Source organism: Ruditapes philippinarum, unplaced genomic scaffold, assembly GCF_026571515.1.
Source record: "Ruditapes philippinarum isolate M1 unplaced genomic scaffold, ASM2657151v2 ctg4098_1_1_1_1, whole genome shotgun sequence".
Classification (NCBI taxonomy): Eukaryota; Metazoa; Mollusca; class Bivalvia; order Venerida; family Veneridae; genus Ruditapes; species Ruditapes philippinarum.
The window spans coordinates 116,243-139,249 of NW_026860239.1; the positions used below are offsets into that span (position 1 = coordinate 116,243).

At 33.7% G+C, this 23,007-nt stretch overlaps 2 protein-coding genes across 2 annotated transcripts in view; one reads left to right on the forward strand and one right to left on the reverse strand.

Moving 5' to 3' along the window:
- Nucleotides 1-9,210: 9,210 nt before the first annotated feature.
- LOC132759342 (uncharacterized) overlaps nucleotides 9,211-23,007 on the forward strand; it is a gene marked incomplete at its 3' end in the record, with an annotated part of 73,217 nt that continues 59,420 nt past the window's right edge. The window contains exons 1-7 of the mRNA XM_060751098.1: nucleotides 9,211-9,299; nucleotides 14,108-14,252; nucleotides 14,720-14,821; nucleotides 17,025-17,135; nucleotides 17,977-18,148; nucleotides 20,810-20,982; nucleotides 21,627-21,749. Of these exons, the coding sequence (XP_060607081.1) occupies nucleotides 14,172-14,252; nucleotides 14,720-14,821; nucleotides 17,025-17,135; nucleotides 17,977-18,148; nucleotides 20,810-20,982; nucleotides 21,627-21,749 (762 nt within the window). The remainder of the gene's footprint in view (nucleotides 9,300-14,107; nucleotides 14,253-14,719; nucleotides 14,822-17,024; nucleotides 17,136-17,976; nucleotides 18,149-20,809; nucleotides 20,983-21,626; nucleotides 21,750-23,007) is intronic.
- Nucleotides 11,596-11,928, reverse strand: LOC132759341 (methionine-rich protein-like). The gene has a single exon (XM_060751097.1). The coding sequence runs from the start codon at nucleotides 11,926-11,928 to the stop codon at nucleotides 11,596-11,598; it is 333 nt and encodes a 110-aa protein (XP_060607080.1).

The window sequence follows — 23,007 nt, forward strand, 5'->3', positions numbered from 1 at the left end:
AATTTAATGAGAAGGAACAAAAAACTTTTGATATTTTTGGTTTGTTTTTTTTTGGTCAATAGCATGTAAATTATTTTGAGGATTTGATTCCAATATATTGAAAAGTAAACTTTTTTTTTTCTTTTTCAATTTTAACAGTACCACTTAATAAAAAATATAAATCAATAACTGTTAAAAATATTTCTGTGGAATTATTGGAAATGATTAATTTCAAAACTTTTATAAATATGTTTTGTTGAACTTTGATAGTACAGGTTTAACTTTTCTAAATTTTATGCAGTTAAACACATTTGTGAGGTGTTAAAATTGTTTGATAATTATGTTTGTAATAAAGATTAATAATGATTTCTCCCCAACAATGTATTGAAGGTGTGACTGAGAGTAAAAATAAACAGTATAAGAGGGTATGCATATTTACTGTGACATGTTAAAGGTTGTAATTTTAATGTTTTTCAGAATATTTGTAAAATATGTTGTATAATGTTGATCTTTGTAAGTCAAGGGGTTTTAGATGTATGTTTATAATTTTAGGAAAATTTAAAACTGTTTATTCATCTTTACAATTAATGCCAGTGATAATATTTTTTTTGTTTTTAGCTCATCTGTCACAAAGTGACAGGGTGAGCTTTTGTGATCGCTTTTCGTCCGTTGTCCGTCCGTAAACTTTTACTTTAAATGACATCTCCTCATAAACCACTAAGCCAATTTCATCCAAACTTCACAGGAATGTTCCTTTGGTGGTCACCTTTAAAAATTGTTCAAAGAATTTAATTCCATGCAGAACTCTGGTTGCCATGGCAACCAAAAGAAAAAACTTTAAATATCTTCTTTTAAACAACCCAAAGAGCTAGAGCTTAGATATTTTGCATGAAACATCTTCTAGTGAGTGTCTATCAAGTTTGTTCAAATAAAAGCCCTGGGGTCAAAATTGGCCCCGCCCCGGGGGGTCATTGATTTTCCCTATATGCATATAGTAAAAACTTAAAAAATCTTCTTTTAAAGAACCCAAAGAGCTAGAGCTAAGATATTTAGCATCAAACATGTTCTAATGGGTGTCTACCAAGTTTGTTCAAATAAAAGCCCTAGGGTCAAAATTGGCCCCGCCCCAGGGGTTCATTGATTTTCCCTATATGCATATAGTAAAAACTTAATAAATCTTCTTTTAAAGAACCCAAAGAGCTAGAGCTAAGATATTTAGCATGAAACATGTTCTAATGGGTGTCTACCAAGTTTGTTCAAATAAAAGCCCTGGGATCAAAATTGGCCCGCCCCGGGGGGTCATTGATTTTCCCTATATGCATATAGTAAAAACTTAAAAAATTCTCTTTTAAAGAACTCAAAGAGCTATGGCTAAGTTATTGAGCATCAAACATGTTCTAATGGGTGTCTACCAAGTTTGTTCAAATAAAAGCCCTGGGGTCAAAATTGGCCCCGCCCCGGGGGTTCATTGATTTTCCCTATATGCATATAGTAAAAACTTAAAAAATCTTCTTTTAAAGAACTCAAAGAGCTATGGCTAAGATATTTAGCATCAAACATGTTATAATAGGTGTCTACCAAGTTTGTTCAAATAAAAGCCCTGGGGTCAAAATTGGCACCGCCCCGGGGGTCATTGATTTTCCTTATATGTGTATAGCAAAAACTTAAAAAATCTTCTTTGAAAAAACCCAAATAGCTAGAGTTTAGATATTAAGCATGAAACATCTTCTAGTAAGTGTCCACAAAGTTTGTTCAAATAAAAGCCCTGGGGTCAAAACTGGCCCGGCCCCAGGGGTGTCATTGTTTTTAACTATATGGGGGGGGGGGTTGGGGGGCCTATATACAGGTGAGCCCTCTTGTTACTCATTTCACCAGATTTGAGCAAGGTCAGTTAAAGTGACCGGACTACACACCTAGGGTTAGGCTTAAGTTAATTGAAACCGGTTATGCAACCACTGAATTGCTGCAATTTTAAAGCAGGGAAAGTGGGCAAATTTATTACATAAAGCAGGGTATGGGTTAGGGTTTTGCTTAAAAAGGTGTTTGTTTTTTTAGTTCATTGCAGTTCTATATCACTTGAATTTCTATTGTAGTTAAAATTTGAGGTCAGAGGGTAGTATGTTACATTAAAATTTTGTTGTTTTTTGTAGTTCTTTCCCTTTAATTGTTGCAAACCAGAATAAGTTCAATAAACAGATACATTTAGATGTTTACTTTGATATTCTTTACAAATTCAAATACCAAAATAAAAATTATTAAAAACTTTGTGTTTGTTTTACTTATGATCAGTCAACATAATTACAACTTGCTTTTCAATGGAAACAATGCTGAAGGGAAATTAAAGTTACTTGAAAAGTTTTCAATTACAATATTCAGTTGATTTTAAAAGCTATTGCAATATAAAACATTTGCAAATAGTTCCAAAGAACATTGCTTTTCATTATGTACATATAGTATAAACCTAAAAAACTCTGAAAGTGCAAGGTCTACAACTTAGATATTTTGTGTGTAGCATCATCTAATGAAACTAAAATAATTGTTAAAATTATAGCCCATGGATCAAAATTTGCCTTTAAAAATCTTCTTTTCTGAAGATATAAGCATACAGCTTTGATATTTTGTAAATGGTATGCCCTTAACAAAATATCCTGAGGTTTTGGTAATTTCAAATATGGGTCATCTGGGGTTGAAAACTAGGTCACATCGCCTAAATATGGAAAAACCTTGACACTCGAGAGGCTTTTGTTTTGGTCCAAATGACCTAGATATTAGTCAAAAAGGTTGTTAAGATGATTTCTAGCTAAAGTTCGAATATGGGTCCTACTGTATAAATTTTGAAAAACCTCGTTGACACTTTAGAGACTACTGTTTTAGTCCAAATATCCTGGAAATTGGTCAGAAAGGTTGTTAAGTTGATTTCTAGGGCAAGGTCAAATTAGGGTCATCTGGAGTCAAAAGGTAGGTCATACAGCCCAAATATGGAAAAACCTTAACACTTTAGAGGCTACTGTTTGGGTCCAAATATCATGTAAATTGGTCAGAAAGGGTTTGTATGATTTCTATGTCAAGTTCAAATATAGTTCATCTGTGGTCACACAGCCCAAATATGGGAGAACCTTGCTGACACTAGAGGATACTGTTTAGGTCCAAATATCCTGGAAATTAGTTAGAAAAGTTATTTTGATGGTTTCTACGATCATGTTTGATTATTGGTTATCTGGGGTCAAAAACTAGGTCACGAATCCAAATTGTGGAAATCGGGTGCAGATATGAATGTTGTAATATCAGTTTAAGTTTATGGCATTATATATGCCTTTCATTCTTTACCAAAGCCTCAATAATCAGGTGAGCGATATAAGTGTCATCATGGACCTCTTGTTATTGTGTTGTTACCAAAAATGAATGCTGTTACATTTATTTCATTTGAAAAATGTTAAGACCAGAAATAAAGTGTGTGTCCTGTTGAATGGGAGACATTCTTTTTGCAAGACTTAAACAATCACCCGGAAAAATTTTGAAAGCGAGAACTCTTAAAAATGTATACAATTACATTTGTCATTTAGTCTGGGATAGTTTTGAAAGCGGGAACTCTAAAACAGGCATACAATAAGTGTAAGCATTACAATTTGTCCAAAACTGGGGAAATTGTGTCTATGTACACAACCTATATTGTTATCGCCTTGTCGCCAGCGAAACGCGATGAACGGCGCGTTGTGGCACTTTCGTTTTGTCGTCCTGTCGCTAGCGAATGACGCCAAACGGCGCTTTGTTGTGCGGCGCGTTGTCCCATTGTCGCCAATCCTTCGATTTGAGCCGAGCGACATTTTTACATAGTGACAACACGCCGCACGACAATGCGCCTTTTGGCTTGCATTGTTAGCGACAGGACGACAAGACGAAAGTCTGACAACGCGCCGTTTGGCGTGTTGTCGATAGCGATAAAAAGACGCACAAAAGTGTTCCAAATCAGCCACCTTAGATTGGTGTTCTGCAGTGCATGAAGTTATTTGTAGCATGAAAATGGCCATGGAGTTCCGTGCATTTAGTTATGTAACGGCAGTTCGTTAGTATTCGTACAAAAAATGTAAGAACTACGAACCAGGCAAATGAAGGACTAGAAATTATATATTAAAAAGAGAGACGAAGAGAAATTTACATAAAAAGAACATTGATTTCATTTTCCAGGCAAAATCGCATGACGAGCTAATTTTAATTTTTCAAGAATCACTCAAAAATGTATATGTGAACAAGACCCCGTTATACTCGTAGTTGTGATTTCTTCAAACCTGATTGTAGTGTCATGATCAAACCGAAATATTGAATTTACATTCATTTCATAAATAAATCTAGCAATTGCACGAACATTATAAAATCATATTGGCTTAACGTCAACATACGCCTTTAGAAATGATTTCATTTGTTGCCCTCTGGTTTAATAGACAAATATTTTGACAACAAATAGACGATCAAATTAATTATTAAAATTTGACCTTTTGGTCACAAAGGATTAAATTTGTGAAATATAAATATAAAAATTCATATTTCATATTTTACTTCCCGATACTAAACTGTATATTCAACACTTGCTCATAACTTGTTAGTATTTTCTTAAATGAATTTGTGGTGATTGCGGTGACATTTCAGAATGTGGTATTTAAGATATGTGTTCTGAACAGAGTTTAGTCAAACCATGTTCCTGATCAGGGTATATATTAATATATATATATCCCTGTCCTTATGTGACGCTCATTTTTATTTTGATCTATTGCTTTTTCCTTATAATATTCTACATCTATAAATGATTTTAGTCTAAAAAAAATAATATGTTCAAATATTATTAAGACCAATACTATTATGACATTTGTGTGCTTAGCTAGTCATTGTAATGTAAATGTGTAATTTAATTATGATTTTCTTAATGCACACTTGACCAAGTCGTATTAAAGTGCTCGACACATAAGTCAGTACATACTGGGGCGCAATGTTTTCTTTCTTCATTGCTACTGAGTTCTAAATATGAAGAAGAAGAAGAATCTTTATTTTGCAAATTAACTCTCAAAAGAGTCATGTACAAGCATTCATAATATATACAATAACATGTATGCATAAGTAAATAACTAATTACATAGCAAGATGACGTGACGTGACTGCAAGTATTTCTTTCCTTTCATTATTATAATGGTTACCATTGATTATATATTTAATTTACAAGTTATTTACTTTTTGAGAGATTCTACATTCAAATATATAATAATAAGAAATACTTCGTGTATGTATTAGGCTTGCAATCACGGGAGAGACATTGTCAGCATCTATTACATAGTATACTTTTAATTCTCTTCCATACACTGGTCTTTGTATTACATTTACTAATCTAAGCTATATGGTTTTGATTTATTGCAATAGTAATATGGCACAAAATATTGAAATTATACAAACAAAACAAAACAAATGTTACTTCTAAACTATACTTTGAACACATATAATGCTTCAAACTTGATACAAGTAAGACCAGTGTATTTATAGCCTTTATAATCATCGTGTTACTTAACCTATTATACATATAATACACAAAGAATTGCAATGTATCAATAATACATCTATATACAATTACATGACAGCTAATATTCGTACGTTACACACATAGAAGTACAATACAATGTGTCAATTAACTTCTATGTACGTTTGCATGGGACTAGATATTCGGTTTGCATAAAACATATATATAGAACTTTAAATTAAACATTTTTTGTACCTTTACACAAGAATTGTTTGTAACTGTTGTCTAATATGGAAGGCATGGTATATAAACATAGCTAAATTTCTAATATCATGTACATTATCGCTTGTAACCAACTGAACAAATTTAAACATGCTAGGAAACCTCCAGTAATATTTCTTTAAAAATCTTGTTCGGAGTTCCTGATAAATAGGACATATAATGACAAAATGGAACTCGTCCTCTAATTGATTACATGCTACACAGACTCTATCATTTAAAGGTACACTGTGGGGTTTTCTCCATCTACCCACCTCAATTTCTAGACGATGAGAAGACATTCTTAAACGTGACAAAGCTATTCTATACTTTTTAATATCAACAATATCTAAATATCTACTAAAACTGAAATCATTAAAAGTATGGTAAAATAGTGCTCTGGAAGAATTACTGATTCGAGCATTTAAATCCTGTTTCCATGTGTCTCTAACTCTCTGGTTAAATACATTAAGAAAAATTTTAACATGCGGAACTCCTTGGTTTTTGCCATACATTGTTAAAACCTAATCTAGACAATAATGATCTTACGTTCGAAACCCAATTTATTTTCCTACTATTATTTTCACAATCTGCTTTTAATAGTAAATATGCATGTTTAGTATACTTGTTGTCTTCTGACATACACAATTTCAACCAATATCTGATTATTGAACATAATCTGTAAACTTCTAGATTAAATCTGCCCAGTTCACTATATACAAAATCATTTTGAGTAGGTATCTTAACACCAATTAACGTTTTACAGAAATGCAAAAATGTTCGTTCTATCTGTATACCTTTGTAAAAATCCCAGACTTCTGAGGAATTACACAAACTTGATAAAATCAACTTATCAAAAAGATCTAAATGGTGTTTTTAAATTTATATACATATTTATTCATTTTTTATGTTCCTTTTAGACTTGTCCTGATTACATTATATCTTGTTCTCTAAATGAACCACCTGTGCTAAACAAAGTTCCTAAGTATTTAAATCTTGATACTATTTCGATGAGACTGTCTTTGTACATAAATTCTAAATTTCGAAGTAACAATCCAATTTTTCAAAATATCATTACTTTTGTCATATCAACATTTACTGTTAGCTTCCATCTAGTATCACAATATTGAGATAAGATGTCCAAGGCATCTTGTTAACCTTCAGTCGTTTTAGAGTAAATAGTTATATCGTCCGCGTACAGTAATAAACATATCTTAAAAATACCAGTATCTATGCCCTCGACTCCTTTAGCTAAAAACACATCTTCAAGATCATTCAAATACATGCTAAATAAAAATGGGGACAGGCTCTCACCTTGTCTAACTCCTAAATTACAAGTAAAAGCTTCACTAATATTATCAAAATGTTTAACTCTTGAGGAAATGCCTTCATACATGCTCTGTATAACTTTGAGAATATTACCAGTCACTCCGTATTTTATTAATTTGTACCACAGTACATCTCTAACTACGAAATCAAAAGCTTTTTTAAAATCAACAAAAGCTACATATAGCTTTTCATTTTTGTTCAAACAATGTGAAATAAGAGCATTTAAAATAAAAACATTATCAACAGTACCCATATTTTTTCGAAAACCTGCCTGGGCCTCTACATAAACACCATAGGATTCAGCCCAGTTATCTAATCTAGTATTCAATATTCTAGTAAATAATTTTCCGAGAGAACTTAACAAAGTAACACCTCTATAGTTCGATGGTTGATCAACATCACCCCCTTTATGTATTGGTACTATATAACCTTCACTCCATACATTCGGAAAATGTCCTAATTTCAAACAAGCATTGAACAATTTATGCAAATATGGTAACAGATCATCAACTCCATGAATAAATAATTCGTTCACATACAAATCAGGTCCAGCCGCTTTATTGCAATATGTAATATGTAACACAACATCCCCGTGCTTAGTTCAATGATGAGACGGAATGAATAGGTCTTTATGACAAAAAATAAATAAATAAATAAACCATCTTATACACTTAAACAAAACGTACAATCAATTTTATGAAGTTTGATGATCAGGTTAATAGGTCCCCGTTGGTCCTTGGAAATATCCTTTAGAGTTTGATGGATTATCCGTGTAGGGTCCCCGTTTGTCCTTGGAAATATCCTTTCGAGTTTGATGGATTATCCGTGTAGCCATAGATCGCTTAAAATCATATTATTTATTCAACGTTTATTCTATTTACTTTTTTCAATCTAATAACTTTGGTTCTTACGTTCTTACCTCTTAAAAATAATTAAAAATCGATTCTTAACTAAATAGATAAATCTAGAAATAAACCATTAGTTTTAAGACTGGGATTTTGAGTTATCTGCCCCTGAATTGGGCTTTTTGCATAAATCAGGGACACAATTTACAGTGAAGGCAAACAATACCTGTTTTTAGCTTTATAATTTAAATGCGTAAATATAGATCATAAGATGAGGCAATATTGTTGATAAACATCTAAATCAGTTTAAAATCCAAATAATGTTTCACGACGTTAGTAAAAAAAATAACTATCTAAACAAACTTATAGTAACTGATGATATTATAAGATACTGTAAACACATGATAAGCGTGTGGAAGATAGTACAACTTTGTATCAAACATTACAATATTAGTATCGAACATTACAATATCAATATCATACATTTCAATATTAGTATCAAACATTACAATATTAGCATCAAACATTACAATATAATTAGGTATCGCGAACATTACAATATTAATATTAAACATTACATATTAGTATCAAACATTACAATATCAGTATCGCGAACATTACAATATAAGTATCGATAGATGTTTGCTGCAATGATCTGATTCATGAGACCAAAATAATTCTACACAATTTGAAATAAGATGTTCAAAGATGAAGAAATGTTACAATCTTAGAAATGATATACTGACTTATATATAACGTAACATATTAATAATTGTCAGCATCCTTCCATAGTGTGCTACAATTAAATGCAGAGCCACAAACAAAACTTAACTTTGCATAGAAATGTAAAACAAAAATAAGACAAATTATTATAGTTTTCACTGATTTTGATTCTGCTGGAAAGATGATTGTAATAAACAATCAGTAGGTACGCCACTGTCTGTCTCATTTTTCTTATCTTTATATTTGGACGGATACTCCACCGCCGCTGCGATGAATGGCACTAACACTAACTGAATTGTAAATAATTTCATTAATTTTTATTGTACTGTGATCTGTGATAATACAAAAAATAAAATAAAAAGTAAAAGTAAATTCGAAATAATTTTGTGAATAATAATAATGTTCACCGCAGCAGTTCACGGACTTTAATAATAACTACCAGTATATTAAAATTACTCAGTAACGTCTAATTAAGTGCACTCTAGTAATAATAAACGGAAATAAAGTGCTGAAACTGATTCAATGATTCTGTTTTTTCCTTTAAAGAAATAATAGCATGCATGTATATTTAATTACAGAAAAGCTATTACAGCAACAACACCTGGTTGCTAAGGAAGCTTACATTCGGAACGCTCGGTTTTCTTCGGCATGGAGTACTAGACCAGGTGTGTTTACATTTTGTATAATTTATTTTTGGAATTTAATTGTTTTTTAAAACGGTGAATTGCCGATGGAATTTTCTTAATATGTAGAAGATGGTTATTTGTTAAACCTGAATACCTGATGACTTTACTTTTTTTACATAGAATCATTAGTCGTTCAATTTTAACCAAGGGAAGTAACTTGGTTTATAACTGACTAAAAGTACATTAGAAGCTGAGCTATGTAAAATACATATTTGATAGAGTGATTTGATAAATGAATATTTCTCAATTACATGTTCATTTTATTATACATTTTTCAACCTTTAATTGTTAGGAAACTGTTTTTGAGCTAATAATTTCTACTGTAATTCACAAATGTTTATGCAATTATTATTATAATACAAGAAAGTACTGTAATGTAGAACTAACTGCAAATAAAAACATTTGCGAAATAAATTTAATTTATATGTAATTTGGCGTTTTCACTGCTAAACCACAGGGATATGGCACATTGAATGTTCATTAAAATAAATCCGATTGCAAATGCCCTCAGGTTACTCAGCTGTTAGTCTCAATATTTCGACTGCAAGACCGACCGTTTTTTCATAGATGTCTGTCTTTTCGAAGGGCGACCATCGTCTATATAATAAAAAGCCCTAAAGCCAACAATTTGTTGGGTGTTGGGCTACTCATCTGTAACCCTGCTGTCCAACCTAGATAGCAAAGTATTGACTGTCTCACTAACTCAACAAATTGTGCGTCAGGGTTTTTACTTACATACATTATGGCAGCCCTTAAAGACCTACATCTATGTAATATTAGTTTGTAAAATTGGTCATTATTGCAGTTGAGAAAAGCTGGCCTTTACCACTGAAAGCCTCAGCTCAGCAAAACAGGGATCTTCTGGTGGTGACTAAAGAATCAGTATAGATTAATAGTGCCTAATACAATGTATGAATGATTTTGATACTGAACAGGTCACTGATCAGTGTGAGTCTGTACTGGCGACATAGGCAAAACATTATTCATACAAGTATGCTGAATGGGACACGAAATGCCCATGCATGTTCAAATTTGTGCTGGCTTTATAATTTTGTAATTTTGTATTTACTTACTAGATTGATATGTGTGTGTCCCCGCTGCGCCCAGGGTTTGACATTATTGGGAGATAAATTAACAGACAATTTAATTACATTAGCCATACTTAATTTATATTAATTAGTTTAATTTCTCAAGAAGCTATATGTTTATAAACATACTTCTGATTCTGTTCCTGGAACCAGCGAGTACTATGAAATAAGTGTAAAGTTTCTTGTTTAAGAAAACAACAGCTTGCCCCTACTAGGGTTTGAACTCACATGGTCAGAAAACCTAAGGCTATATCGATAGTTGAGTGCACAACTGTTATAAGTCCTTCCTTATTTCATATAAGTTACTACAGTTTTGCGATCAACCCTCGAATTAGGTGTTAACTTTTCACAGCCATGCCACATATTCAATCAGATATGTACATGACTGCTGCATGAATTACTGTGTCAATGTATTTTTCAAAAAATTCATCTCATGTTATCATCTTTCCTGTTTTGGCGCCATGTGACCTAAATTGTTATTGGTGCGCTGTAAATCCAAACAAAACATCTCATCTTGTGATATGGCATGTGATATATGTCACAGTATATTACAAAAAATGTAGATATTGACTAGCTCAGTTATTACAGATTATGATATATGAAACAGTATTTCATTGGTGGCATCGTCTTGGTTAGAGGCTGCAGATATTTCTGATTTTGTGACAAAAATTATTATACTTAAACCTGCTTTTTTACTTTCCAAATTATCAATTATCGATTTTAGCGATAATATTTCCCAAAATCAAGTGGCTAAGGCCTCTTCCCAATTAAGTTAGAGAAATCACTGAACTTAATTCCAATACCCTTCGAGGTAGTGCTTTGAAACTTTGTATGAAATTCTTGTTTGTGACCAATATTCTTGCTTCGAGGCAAGAAAACATAACTATGCCCCTTTTTTACTCAAAATTTTGATTTAGTTTTTGGTACCACCCCACTTATTCCTTATAGGCTTTAAGGTTTTGCTTTGAAACTTTAAATACTTGTTACTGAGCATCATCCCCACTTACAGGCAAAAACTTATTATAGTAAAGCACAATGTCTTATAAGCAGCTCTTGTTGATACAGACTACTGGGGGAATATGTCCAACTCATTGTGTGTGTTGGGGGAGGGGGTTGGGGAGGCTCAGTGGGGATTTTACCAAATAACAGTCCTCACAGGGTTGAGGCGTTCCTGTTGGTTTGAATATTTAAGTCACAAGTCCTGGCATAGTCCCTGGAGGGTGCCCTGGCATAGTCCCTGAAGGGTTGCCTGGCATAGTCCCTGGAGGATGCCCTGGCATAGTCCCTGGAGGGTGCCCCGGTATAATCCCTGGAGGGTGCCCTGGCATAGTCCCTGGAGGGTGCCCTGGTATAGTCCCTGGAGGATGCCCTGGCATAGTCCCTGGAGGGTGCCCTGGCATAGTCCCTTGAGGGTACCCTGGGATAGTCCCTTGAGGGTGCCCTGGCATAGTCCCTGGAGGGTGCCCTGGCATAGTCCCTGGAGGGTGCCCTGGCATAGTCCCTAGAGGATGCCCTGGCATAGTCCCTTGAGGGTGTCAATGGTTAAATTTGGTTAGTGCATAAAAAGGTGAAAATCTTGAATGATTTCATGTTCATGCCTGTGTAAAATCTGTAAGTTCTCATTAATGTTTTTCAAGTTTCTTTACACATTTGTGAAGAAATATCCCTTATCTAGAAGATAGTTAATATTTATGTAGATTTTAAAATACTGACTATTCAAAACTAAGATGGAATTCAATTAGATTTAAAATTTGTATTAGATTTGTGTTATACTTATTCTTAATCCCCTTCATACACGAATAGGACACAAAATATTCTCTTCGGTACTATATAGTTATGTTGAACTTAATTATTTTGTAGGACAGTGTATTAAAATTAAATCTCTGAAAATTTCCAAGGTTTGTGCAATTAATTTGTATTAGTCTTTGAACAAATATCAAAAGATTCTATATTTTAGCTATCATTTTGTATTTATTTTCATTTGATATAATATAAGTTCATCGATGTCTGTGTGTTTTTTTTTTTCAAATAATTGTTATGTTAAAATTGATATAAAAAAAGTGAACAGTAAAACATGGTCCATAAAATTCATTATGTTTAAAGCCAAACATGATTTTTAATGAAAGAAGGTTTTGTAACAGTACAAAAACCATTGGTAATTGAAAGTTTCATAGGCTAGTTCTCTATTGAACATTTTTATTTAACTATTGGGATTTGGCCTTGAAAAGTCACTGATCAATAGTCATTTCTGTTAAGCCTTTAAATCAATATAAGGTATAATATACATACATATAGGTAGAACGCTGTGACCTGTTTATTTAATTTCACGGTCCATATAAAGTACAATCATTAACTATAGTCAATGATTTCATGTCACAATTTAAGACAGGTCAACACGTGTTGTCTATATTTAAAGGTACAAAATTTAAAGGTATAATTTCATTACTGTTTTTTTGTGTAACAAAAAGCATTTGCTAATATTTTGTTTTTAACAAAGCATGATTTTATGGGTGGAAACTTTTTGATATTATATAAAGTTCTTGTTTTCATAGAAAAAGAGTTACATTGAAAATTTAAAAAATAAACTTATAGTTAATAAGTATGCACATTAACCCAGGGATTTTGCTCATTTACCTAGGGAATGTGGCTATTAACCTATGAATTTTGCCTATTAACCTATGGAAGGGATTTATCTATTAACTTAAGTATTTTGCCTATTAACCTAGGGAAGTTGTCTTTGTTGGAATCTGATTGACATTGGATCAATTTATATTAAAGCATAATCTTAAAATCATATACTTAAATGCTGTTAAAAATAGTTGTGTTGATGAAGTTTCATAACACCTTGTTAAGTAAAAGACCATTTTTTCAGCTACATTGAGAAAAGATCTTTGTGATATATTTGAGAAATTTAAAAAATGTTGAAAAAACAACCTTACACATGATAATTGATTTTCAAGTTTATAATGGCCGCAGGTAAAAGGGTGAAATTCTTTTAATACCCTGGATACAAGAGTCTGTTCAAATCTTGGGGCAGTTGTCATATATTTTCTTGCTTTGCACAAAAAATATCCTATCACGTTGATTGAAGCATTGCAAAATGATGACATGTACTCCTGATTAGACGAAAAGATAACAATGCTATCATCTCTAAGTTCTTGTCCCATTATATTAAAAGACAGGGTTGAATCCTACCAAATTGAGTGAAATAGTATCCCTAAAGAAAGCCAAAATGGCAAAATTATTCATAATAAGCATAATTCAACATTTAACATTCATCATTTAATCATGGTTATAGTGAAATTTTGTATTTAGAAACATCTTTAAATGTGTTCATACGGTGGTTATCATGAAACCTTCAATGTGACACAGTAGTGATATTCCATGAAAAGCGGCGTATGGTCCCTGATTAAAATAATGCTTGTGCACTAAACAAGAAAACATTAGGTGTAACTGACAAATGAAATTTTGAAAGGGTATCAGAGGTTATGATGCCTACAGTTCACAGATAAGACGTCAAAAGACAAATTTAAAATGCAGGCAACATATCCTGAGGGTGATTAAACATTATTCAAGAAAGGAATACTGGAAACTCCAAGTAGGAAAATATCTTCTATGTATTATAAAACCAAAAAGTTGAGAAAGCAGTATGTGAACTAAGTTGCCTCTCTAAAATTAATTTTTGTTGTTATTTTGTAGGGTTTAGGAGGAAGAATGGTTTTTGACTTTATGAAAGAACTTAGTTGCTAAGCAACCCAGCAACATGTCGGAAGAAAAAACTATAACCCTGTCTATGGACAGGGAGGAGTCCCTTTTGAGAGGGTACATCCCACTGAACGCATTGGTAAGATTCTTTTCTTTTATTACTTAAATATTATCATTATCTTATGTTAATAGTTTTCATTTATAAATATTATTATATATCTCTATGCTCGACATCATGTTCAGGCATTTTTCTACACTTTTTACTTGTATTTCAAATATTTTTTTTCTAAAAGACTTAAAAGTGTTAGGTGAAGATGAAAAGCATAAATCCCAGTATTAAATAATCTTTCTATAGTCTATATTGCCTACTGAAGTTAAACCATGCAGCCTTTATTGTCAAATCATGCCTTTCTTTACTAAAACTAGCATACAGTATGAGGCCATAGATATGATGATTATGGGCTGAAGAAAATAACCTTTCGGCTGTTTTTGTTTTGACATTTTTTCAAGCAATTATCTTTGTTAAGTAACCCCATCCCCTCTTTTTAATCACACCCCCATTTTTACCATTTCTTTATGATAACTATAGAGATTTTGTAATTTCAGAGTGTGTCAGGAAAAGACAAGATTGAAAAGATTGACTTTGCTGGAAATGGTTACCTAACAGACGCTGCCCTACACTTGCTTAACAAAAACTCTTCAAACAAGGTAAAAAAAAGGGTTGTTCATGTTTTATTTATGCTCTTTGTTGCAATAGGGCAAAATGATTGCATTATGCATATAAATAAAACAGCAAATTTACAAAAAAAATTTAATTCTGATTTAACTTTTATTTCTTAATGTTGCTTGAAAACATGGGTTCACCATATACATGTATAAGTCATTAAAATGATCTTTTAGTCACTTTGTCATTCCAATGGAAACTATTTATATTTATTGTTAACCAGGTTTTCAACGAAAACAGGGTTATTGTAATGCCGAAGTCGGCGGGCTTTAGTTTGCTTTGGCCTATTCACACCAAACTTGGTGTATGGATAGGTTATATCAAGAGGCAGCTTGGGATTGCTACCCAGGTGTCTGTGATCAAGGTCAAGGTCACTGTTACTAAAAATAGAAATTTGGTTTCCACTCAATAACTTCAAGTTTTGCTTTTGGCCTATTTCACACCAAACTTGGTGTTTGATAGCCCTTATATCAAGAGGCAGCATGGGATTGCTACCCAGGTGTCTGTGATCTAGGTCAAGGTCACTGTTACTAAAAATAGATATTCAGTTTCCACTCAATAACTTGAGTTGCTTTGGGCCTCATTCACACCAAACTTGGTGTATGGATAGCTTATATCAAGAGGCAGCTTGGGATTGCTACCCAGGTGTCTGTGATCAAGGTCAAGGTCACTGTTACTAAAAATAGAAATTCAGTTTCCGCTCAATAACTTGAGTTTGCTTTGGCCTATACACACTAAACTTGGTGTATGGATAGCTTTATAGCAAAGAGGCAGTGCTTAGGAATTGCCTACCCAGGTGTTCTGTGATCAAGGTCAATGTCACTGTTACTAAAAATAGAATATTCCGTTTCCGCCTCAATAACTTGAGTTTGCTTTGGCCTATTCACACCAAACTTGTTTATGGATAGGTATATATCAAAGAGGCAGCTTGGGATTGCTACCCCAGGTGTCTGTGATCAGGTCAAGGTCACTGTTTACTAAAAATAGAAATTTGGTTTCCACTCAATAACTTGAAGTTTGCTTTGGCCTATTTTCACACCAAAACTTGGTGTAATGGATAGCTTATATCAAGAGGCAGCTTGGGATTGCTACCCAGGTGTCTGTGATCTAGGTCAAGGTCACTGTTACTAAAAATAGATATTCAGTTTCCATTCAATAACTTGAGTTGCTTTGCTTAGTGACACCAACTTGGTGTATGGATAGCTTATATCAAGAGGCAGCTTGGGATTGCTACCCGGGTGTCTGTGATCAAGGTTAATGGTAATTAGTTTTCGATGTTAAACTTTAGTTTGCTCTGACCTTTTTGACACCAAATTTGCTGATGGCAGCTTTGGATTGCCACTTAGAATATATGGGAGCAAGGTCAAGGTAATTTGCTTAAAAATAGAATTTTCAGGCTTCTACTCAATAACTTCAGGTGCACTTTGGACCTATTGATTTGCTGTCACATCAAAAACTTGGTCGCTGAAAAACCTGGTTTTCGTCGCATTGCGGCGCTTCTTGTTTTATTCTATCTTACCAATGGAAAAAGCCATTTCATTCATCATAATTTACCATTGGAAAAGGTCATTTTACCATCCTATCTTAAAACAATAGAAAGATCATTGATACATCCAAATTTACCAGAAGAAACCATTATTGCTTCTTTTTATATAATGATGGAAAATTTTATTGATCCATTTTATCTTACCACTTGAAAAGTCCATTTGTCTATCCTAATTAAACAATGAAAAGACCATTGATTAATGGTAACTTGCCCTATCTTACCATTGGAAAAGACAATTGGTCCATCCCCTCCAGCCAATTAATAAGACTAATGATCCATCCTGTCTTACAATTGGAAAGGGCTATGAGCAGAATTAGCAGAGGCTATGTGTAGTGGCTGCTTTCTGTCTTTCAGTCCATTAAAAATTATCAACAATCAGATCTAAGTCTACTGTCGTAAAGTCATGGTTCTGGTGACAAATGTTCACAGTGGCATTTTAGTGGAAAATTCTGAATTTTAGCAGAAAATTAAGCTGTTTTGAGTAAGGGGGAATGGCCTGTTCTTTGCTATGTCTAAACTTATTTATTCTGTTTTACATGTAATAGCAGTTCAAAAACTTATAAAAGTACTAGATAACTATATATCCAGCAAAATTTCATTAATTGTTTAAAAGAATTGTTTCTTCTATTGTTATTATACAGGATATATTTGACCAGCTGAAACATGTGGATTTAATGGGCTGTAACCTAGTAACAGATCATGGCATCCAGGCACTTGTCCAGTGCATCCAGAATTCTACATTATTAACACAGGTGAGTGTGCTGGTGTCATGGCTTTAGTATCTGCCACTAATACACCAGAATTGATTAATTTCATCTTTATAAATAGATTATTGATTCAGTCTTATTTTTCCATACAAGCCAATGGAAAAAATCATATAAGCCAGTGGAAACTACCATATAAACTAATAGAAAAGACCATATAAACCAATAGAAAAGACCATAATAAGCCAATGGAAAAGACCATATAAACAAGTGGAAAAGACTATGTAAGCCAAAGGAAAAGACCATATAAACCAATGGAAAAGACCATGTAAGCCAAAGGAAAAGACCATATAATCCAATGAAAAAGACCATGTAAGCCAATGGAAAAGATCATATAAACCAATGGAAAAGACCATTGATACACCTCTTACTATAAAAAGTAACAAAATTGGACATGATTTCAACTGATGATGAGTGTCACGTGACCATCTTCAATTATATCATTATTGACCCACTAAACAGAAACTGGTGCTAATACGTTCAAATGTTACTTTGAAAATTTCACTTGTTTGCTTGTATTTACTAGTACAATTGGCAGGGCAAGTAGACAAGTGAAAACTGCTAGAAGATTTCAGCAGCTACTGGTCATGTAGGATCATCAGAGCGGATCTGAAAATTTTCAATCCCTGCATCCTTTTAATGAAAAAAAGACCATTTAAAAATAGAAAAAATTGTCTATTGCACTAGTTGTCCAATTGAAAATGCTTTGAAATGTCATGAAATAATATCTAATAATTTTTTGCAAAAAAAGATTTGTTTAAAAAGGTCAAGATCACTGTCTCCTAAGACAGCTGGTGTTATCTTACCTTTGTCATTTTGCTAATTTTAGATTAATCTTGATGGTTGTGAGTTATTGACAGAAAACACATTTTCTATGATGAAAAAGTTAATTTCTACGAGACAAGGGAAACTGCAATGCAACATGAGAGCTACTTCTGTTGCCCTCCAGGCCAACAGGTGTAAATCTATGAACAATTTAGGATGTCAGCCTCTAAAATCAGGTATTTGTAATGAAAATAATACTATCTCACCATCAGCTTGTTTTAATATTAACACTTTTGTCATGTTTTGAGGAATCAGCTGAATAAATTTGAAGGTCAGTCAAATTTGAATTATTTTACATGTTGATTTTACATAAGTGTCTTTTTCTTCCAAGTAATAAACAAATCCATAAATAAACTAGAACTGCCACTATTATGGCGTGAATACCCCCGCATACCACTTTGTCAGAATCAACAGTGGCCATTTAGAGCTCAAGGACAAGCTCCCTGCCAAATCTGAGGTTACTAAGCCAGTACATTGCCAAGTTATGTATTCTACATGCTTCAAATGTGAAAATGTCAAAATCAATACATTGCGGACAGGACATTCTTTAGCAATTGAGAAGAAAAGCTTTTTTTTTTGTCAAGGTCCCTTTGACCTTGACCTTTGACCAAGTGACCTCAAAATCAATAGGGGTCACCTTATTGTCATGATCAACATCCATGCCAAATATGAAGACTGTGGGTCAAAGGAATCTTAAGTTAATGGGTGGACAAACTTTTTGAAGTCAAAGTCCCTATGACCTTGACCTTTGATCCAGTGACCTCAAAATCAAAAGGGGTCATCTACTAATCATGATCAACATCCATGCCAAATATGAAGACTGTGGGTCAAAGGAATCTAAAGTTATTGGGCAGACAAACTTTTTGAAGTCAAAGTCCCTGTGACCTTGACCTTTGACCTGGTGACCTCAAAATCAATAGGGGTCATCTACTAATCATGACTAACCTCCATGCCAAATATGAAGACTGTGGGTCAAAGGAATCTTTAAGTTATAGGGCGGACAAGCTTTTTGAAGTCAAGGCCCCTGTGACCTTGACCTTTGACCTGGTGACCTCAAGGTCAATAGGGGTCATCTATTAATCATGACTAACCTCCATGCCAAATATGACGACTGTAGGTCAAAGGAATCTTAAGTTAGTGGGCGGACAAGCTTTTTGAAGTCAAGGCCCCTGTGACCTTGACCTTTGACCTGGTGACCTCAAAGTCAATAACCTCCATGCCAAATATGAAGACTGTGGGTCAAAGGAATCTTAAGTTATTGGGCGGACAAGCTTTTTGAAGTCAAGGCCCCTGTGACCTTGACCTTTGACCTGGTGACCTCAAAGTCAATAGGGGTCATTTACTTATCATGACTAGCCTCCATGCCAAATATGAAGACTGTGGGTCAAAGGAATCTTAAGTTATTGGGCAGACAACCTTTTTGAAGTCAAGGCCCCTGTGACCTTGAACTTTGACCTGATGACCTCAAAGTCAATAGGGGTCATCTACTAATCAGGACTAACCTCCATGCCAAATATGAAGACTATGGGTCATAGGAATCTTAAGTTATTGGGCGGACAAGCTTTTTGAAGTCAAGGCCCCTGTGACCTTGACCTTTGACCTAGTGACCTCAAAATCAATAGGGGTCATCTACTAAACATGACTAACCTCCATGCCAAATATGACGACTGTAGGTCAAAGGAATGTTAAGTTATTGGGCGGACAAGCTTTTTGAAGTCAAGGCCCCTGTGACCTTGACCTTTGACCCAGTGACCTCAAAATCAATAGGGGTCATCTACTAATCATGACTAACCTCCATGCCAAATATAAAGACTAAGGGTCAAAGGAATCTTAAGTTATTGGGCGGATAAGAAAAAACCGATGGACAGCCGGACGGACGACCGGACAGACGGACGGACAAGCTGATTCCAGTATACCCCCCTTACAACTTTGTTGTGCAGGGGTATAATAACAAAGTTTTGACAAATTTAGCAAAATTCGATAATTTGACCTTGACAATCAAGGTCATTTATAGGTCAAGGTCTCATTTAAAATAAGCATGTTAAAGTTATTAAAAAAGTGTTAAAATATACTTCAGCTATGAGGATACATATTTTGAATTATTGCTCTGATATAGACAAATTGTTTGAATCTCGAATGTGATATATAAAATAGATAAGAATTATGGGATGTCACCATATGTTGAGGGGAAAAAAGGGTACCGTGTTGTTTCCATTTATCGCCCCCGGGGCGTTGCAAAAACGGAAACTGGGGGCATTAGTTAGAAGCACATTTGTATAAAATGAAAATTAATTTTATGTTTAAAAATTATCTAAAAATCTCCCAACTATTTTCGTCCTATAAACCCCTTGTTCACATACGATAAATAAGCAGCACAAAATATTGTAGACAATAGGGTACTCCGCTGACCAGATAAACTTGTCAAGTATTGATTTTTCCTGTTCTGGCGGGGAAATTATGACCAGGAAATTATGACTTAGCATCAGTTTACCTGTGTTGTAAACAAGTTGATTTAATCAATACACAATGGAAGGTTGCACGTCTTCTAAGAAAACGTACATGAATGAATTCAAACTGCAAGTTGAATGTTACTTTTAAGTTACAACAGTTAGTTTTTTTTTCTGTTTATTTTTTAAATACACTTCGGATATTAAAATTTTCAAATCGGTTAAGATTTTTTTTTCACTTTTCACCCAGGGGGCGCTAAGTAGAAGGGGGGCTATAAATGGAAACAATACGGTATATAAACTTCATTTTTTTTTCTTTATTCATCCTATCACTTCAGACCATTCTTGCATATTACTATGTTTTAAAATGTTGACTTTGTTATTTTGCAGACAAAGATTTTCTACATGGTAATGTATTAATTGTACCTCATCCCAGCCTGACTACAAGTGTCGCTGAATATATATACTCTGGAAAAGTGGTAGAAAAATCTTCCGGATTTTTCAAATCTGACCTCAAAGTTGATGACTGGACCATGTCAGTCACAGAAATAAACCCATCTAGTGTAAGTAATAGATGTAGTTTACTCATAACCCACTGGAACCTCAAATGATAACGCTTTGTCACCAGTACAGAGCCAGGCCACCCTGCACCTCTGCACACTCTAGTTTAAGGCTCTTTGTTGTTGGCTAACTAACTTTAATTTTTCATCTTGATATCCTTCTAAATTGATAATGGACAGTTCCCAAATTGGAAGCTGGATAAGTCCATTTAAGAATTTCTAACCCTTAAAGCTGCATGCTTCTAAATGAGTCAAAATATTTCGGAAAAAGTATAATTTGAGAAAAATGTACAAAGATTTTAAGAAAAGTAAAAAAGATTCAAGCAGAGACATAGATATGTTTTCCTGATTCAGGTAGTAATTAAGAAGTTGTTTTGTAGTACATGTGTTTGTCACCATATTTTCACTGCATTACTAACGCAGTAAGGGCCCATTTATTGCTTATTTTGACCTCTTTTTTGGTAACCAACGTGGATTGTTATTGATGTTTGTATTATATAATATTTGAATTTGTTACACTAATAGGAGTGAATAGTTTGGTAATTGATAACTGATGTACATAATTGATAACTGATATACATAATTGATAACTGATGTACATAATTGATAACTGATATATGTAATTGAGAATTTCGCTTTTATTTCAGTGTTTACTGGACAGCATGGAATCAATGGGCAGTGGTCAAGTGATGATTCCATTTGATGCAAGTTCTGACCCAAAGGACATTACCAAACATGTGACAACAACAATATCAAGAGTTGTTGCAAAGGTAGACATTATTTTTTATATGCTTTAAAGATATCAATGGTTATTGTCACAGAGTTTTAAATTGAGAGGTAGCTATGATGTCATTCCCTTAAAATCTTTATCGGGGATTTATTATCCTCAACTTCACATTTTTGCAACATTTTCCCAGGCCATGTTTGTCACTAGGAAATTAACCAATACGTACGCTATAATAAAAGTAACTATAGAGAAGTTATAAAAATGTTAAAAAAGTAATAAAGCTTCAATAAAGTGTATATTATTCTCAGTAATGTACAAATGTTAACACATTTGAATACCGGTAGGTAAAATAAGAAGGTGGAAATTGATCAACTCCAAGGACCAATGAATCTTGCATTGTGGGATTGTGAGTCAGGGTTGGTAAGACTTTTTAGTCCCCTACCATTTTACCGGAGGGGACTTTAGGTTTACCCTCCGTCCATCTGTCTGTCCGTCCGTCTGTCTGTCAGTCCGTCCGTCCGCAAAACTGAATCCCGCGATAACTTGAAAAGTACTGAAAATATTTTTATGAAACTTGATATATAGATAGATGGCAGTATGGAAATTATGCAAGTTGTTTTCTTTTCTTCCTATGTTGAAAATTCTGGTTGCTATGGCAACAAATAGGCTGAAAATATGGCAAATTTTACACATAATCTGGATCCAGTGATAACGCAAAAAGTACTGGAAATATTTTTATGAAACTTGAAATATGGGTAGATGGCAGTCTGGAGATAATGCACGTCTTTTTCCTTTCTTCCTAAGTTGAAAATTCTGGTTGCTATGGCAACAAATAGACTTAAAATATGGCAAATTTTACAAATAAACTGGATCCAGTGTTAACGCAAAAAGTAATAGAAATATTTTTATGAAACTGGTAATATGGGTAGATGGCACTCTGGAGATTATGCACGTCTTTTTCTTTACTTCCTATGTTGAAAATTCTGATTGCTATGGCAACACATAGACTGAAAATATGGCAAATTTTTACACATAAACTGAATCCAGTGATAACTCAAAAAGTACTGGAAATGTTTTTATGAAACTTGACATATGGGTAGATGGCAGTCTGGATATTATGCATGTCTTATCTTTTCTTCCTATTCTGAAACAAGAGGGTCATGATGGCCCTGAGGTCGCTCACCTGTATATAGGCACCCGGAGCGGGGCCAGTTTAAACTCCAGGGCTTTTATTTGAACAAACTTGGAAGACACCCATTAGAAGATGTTTCACGATGTTAAGTTTTTACTACACACATATA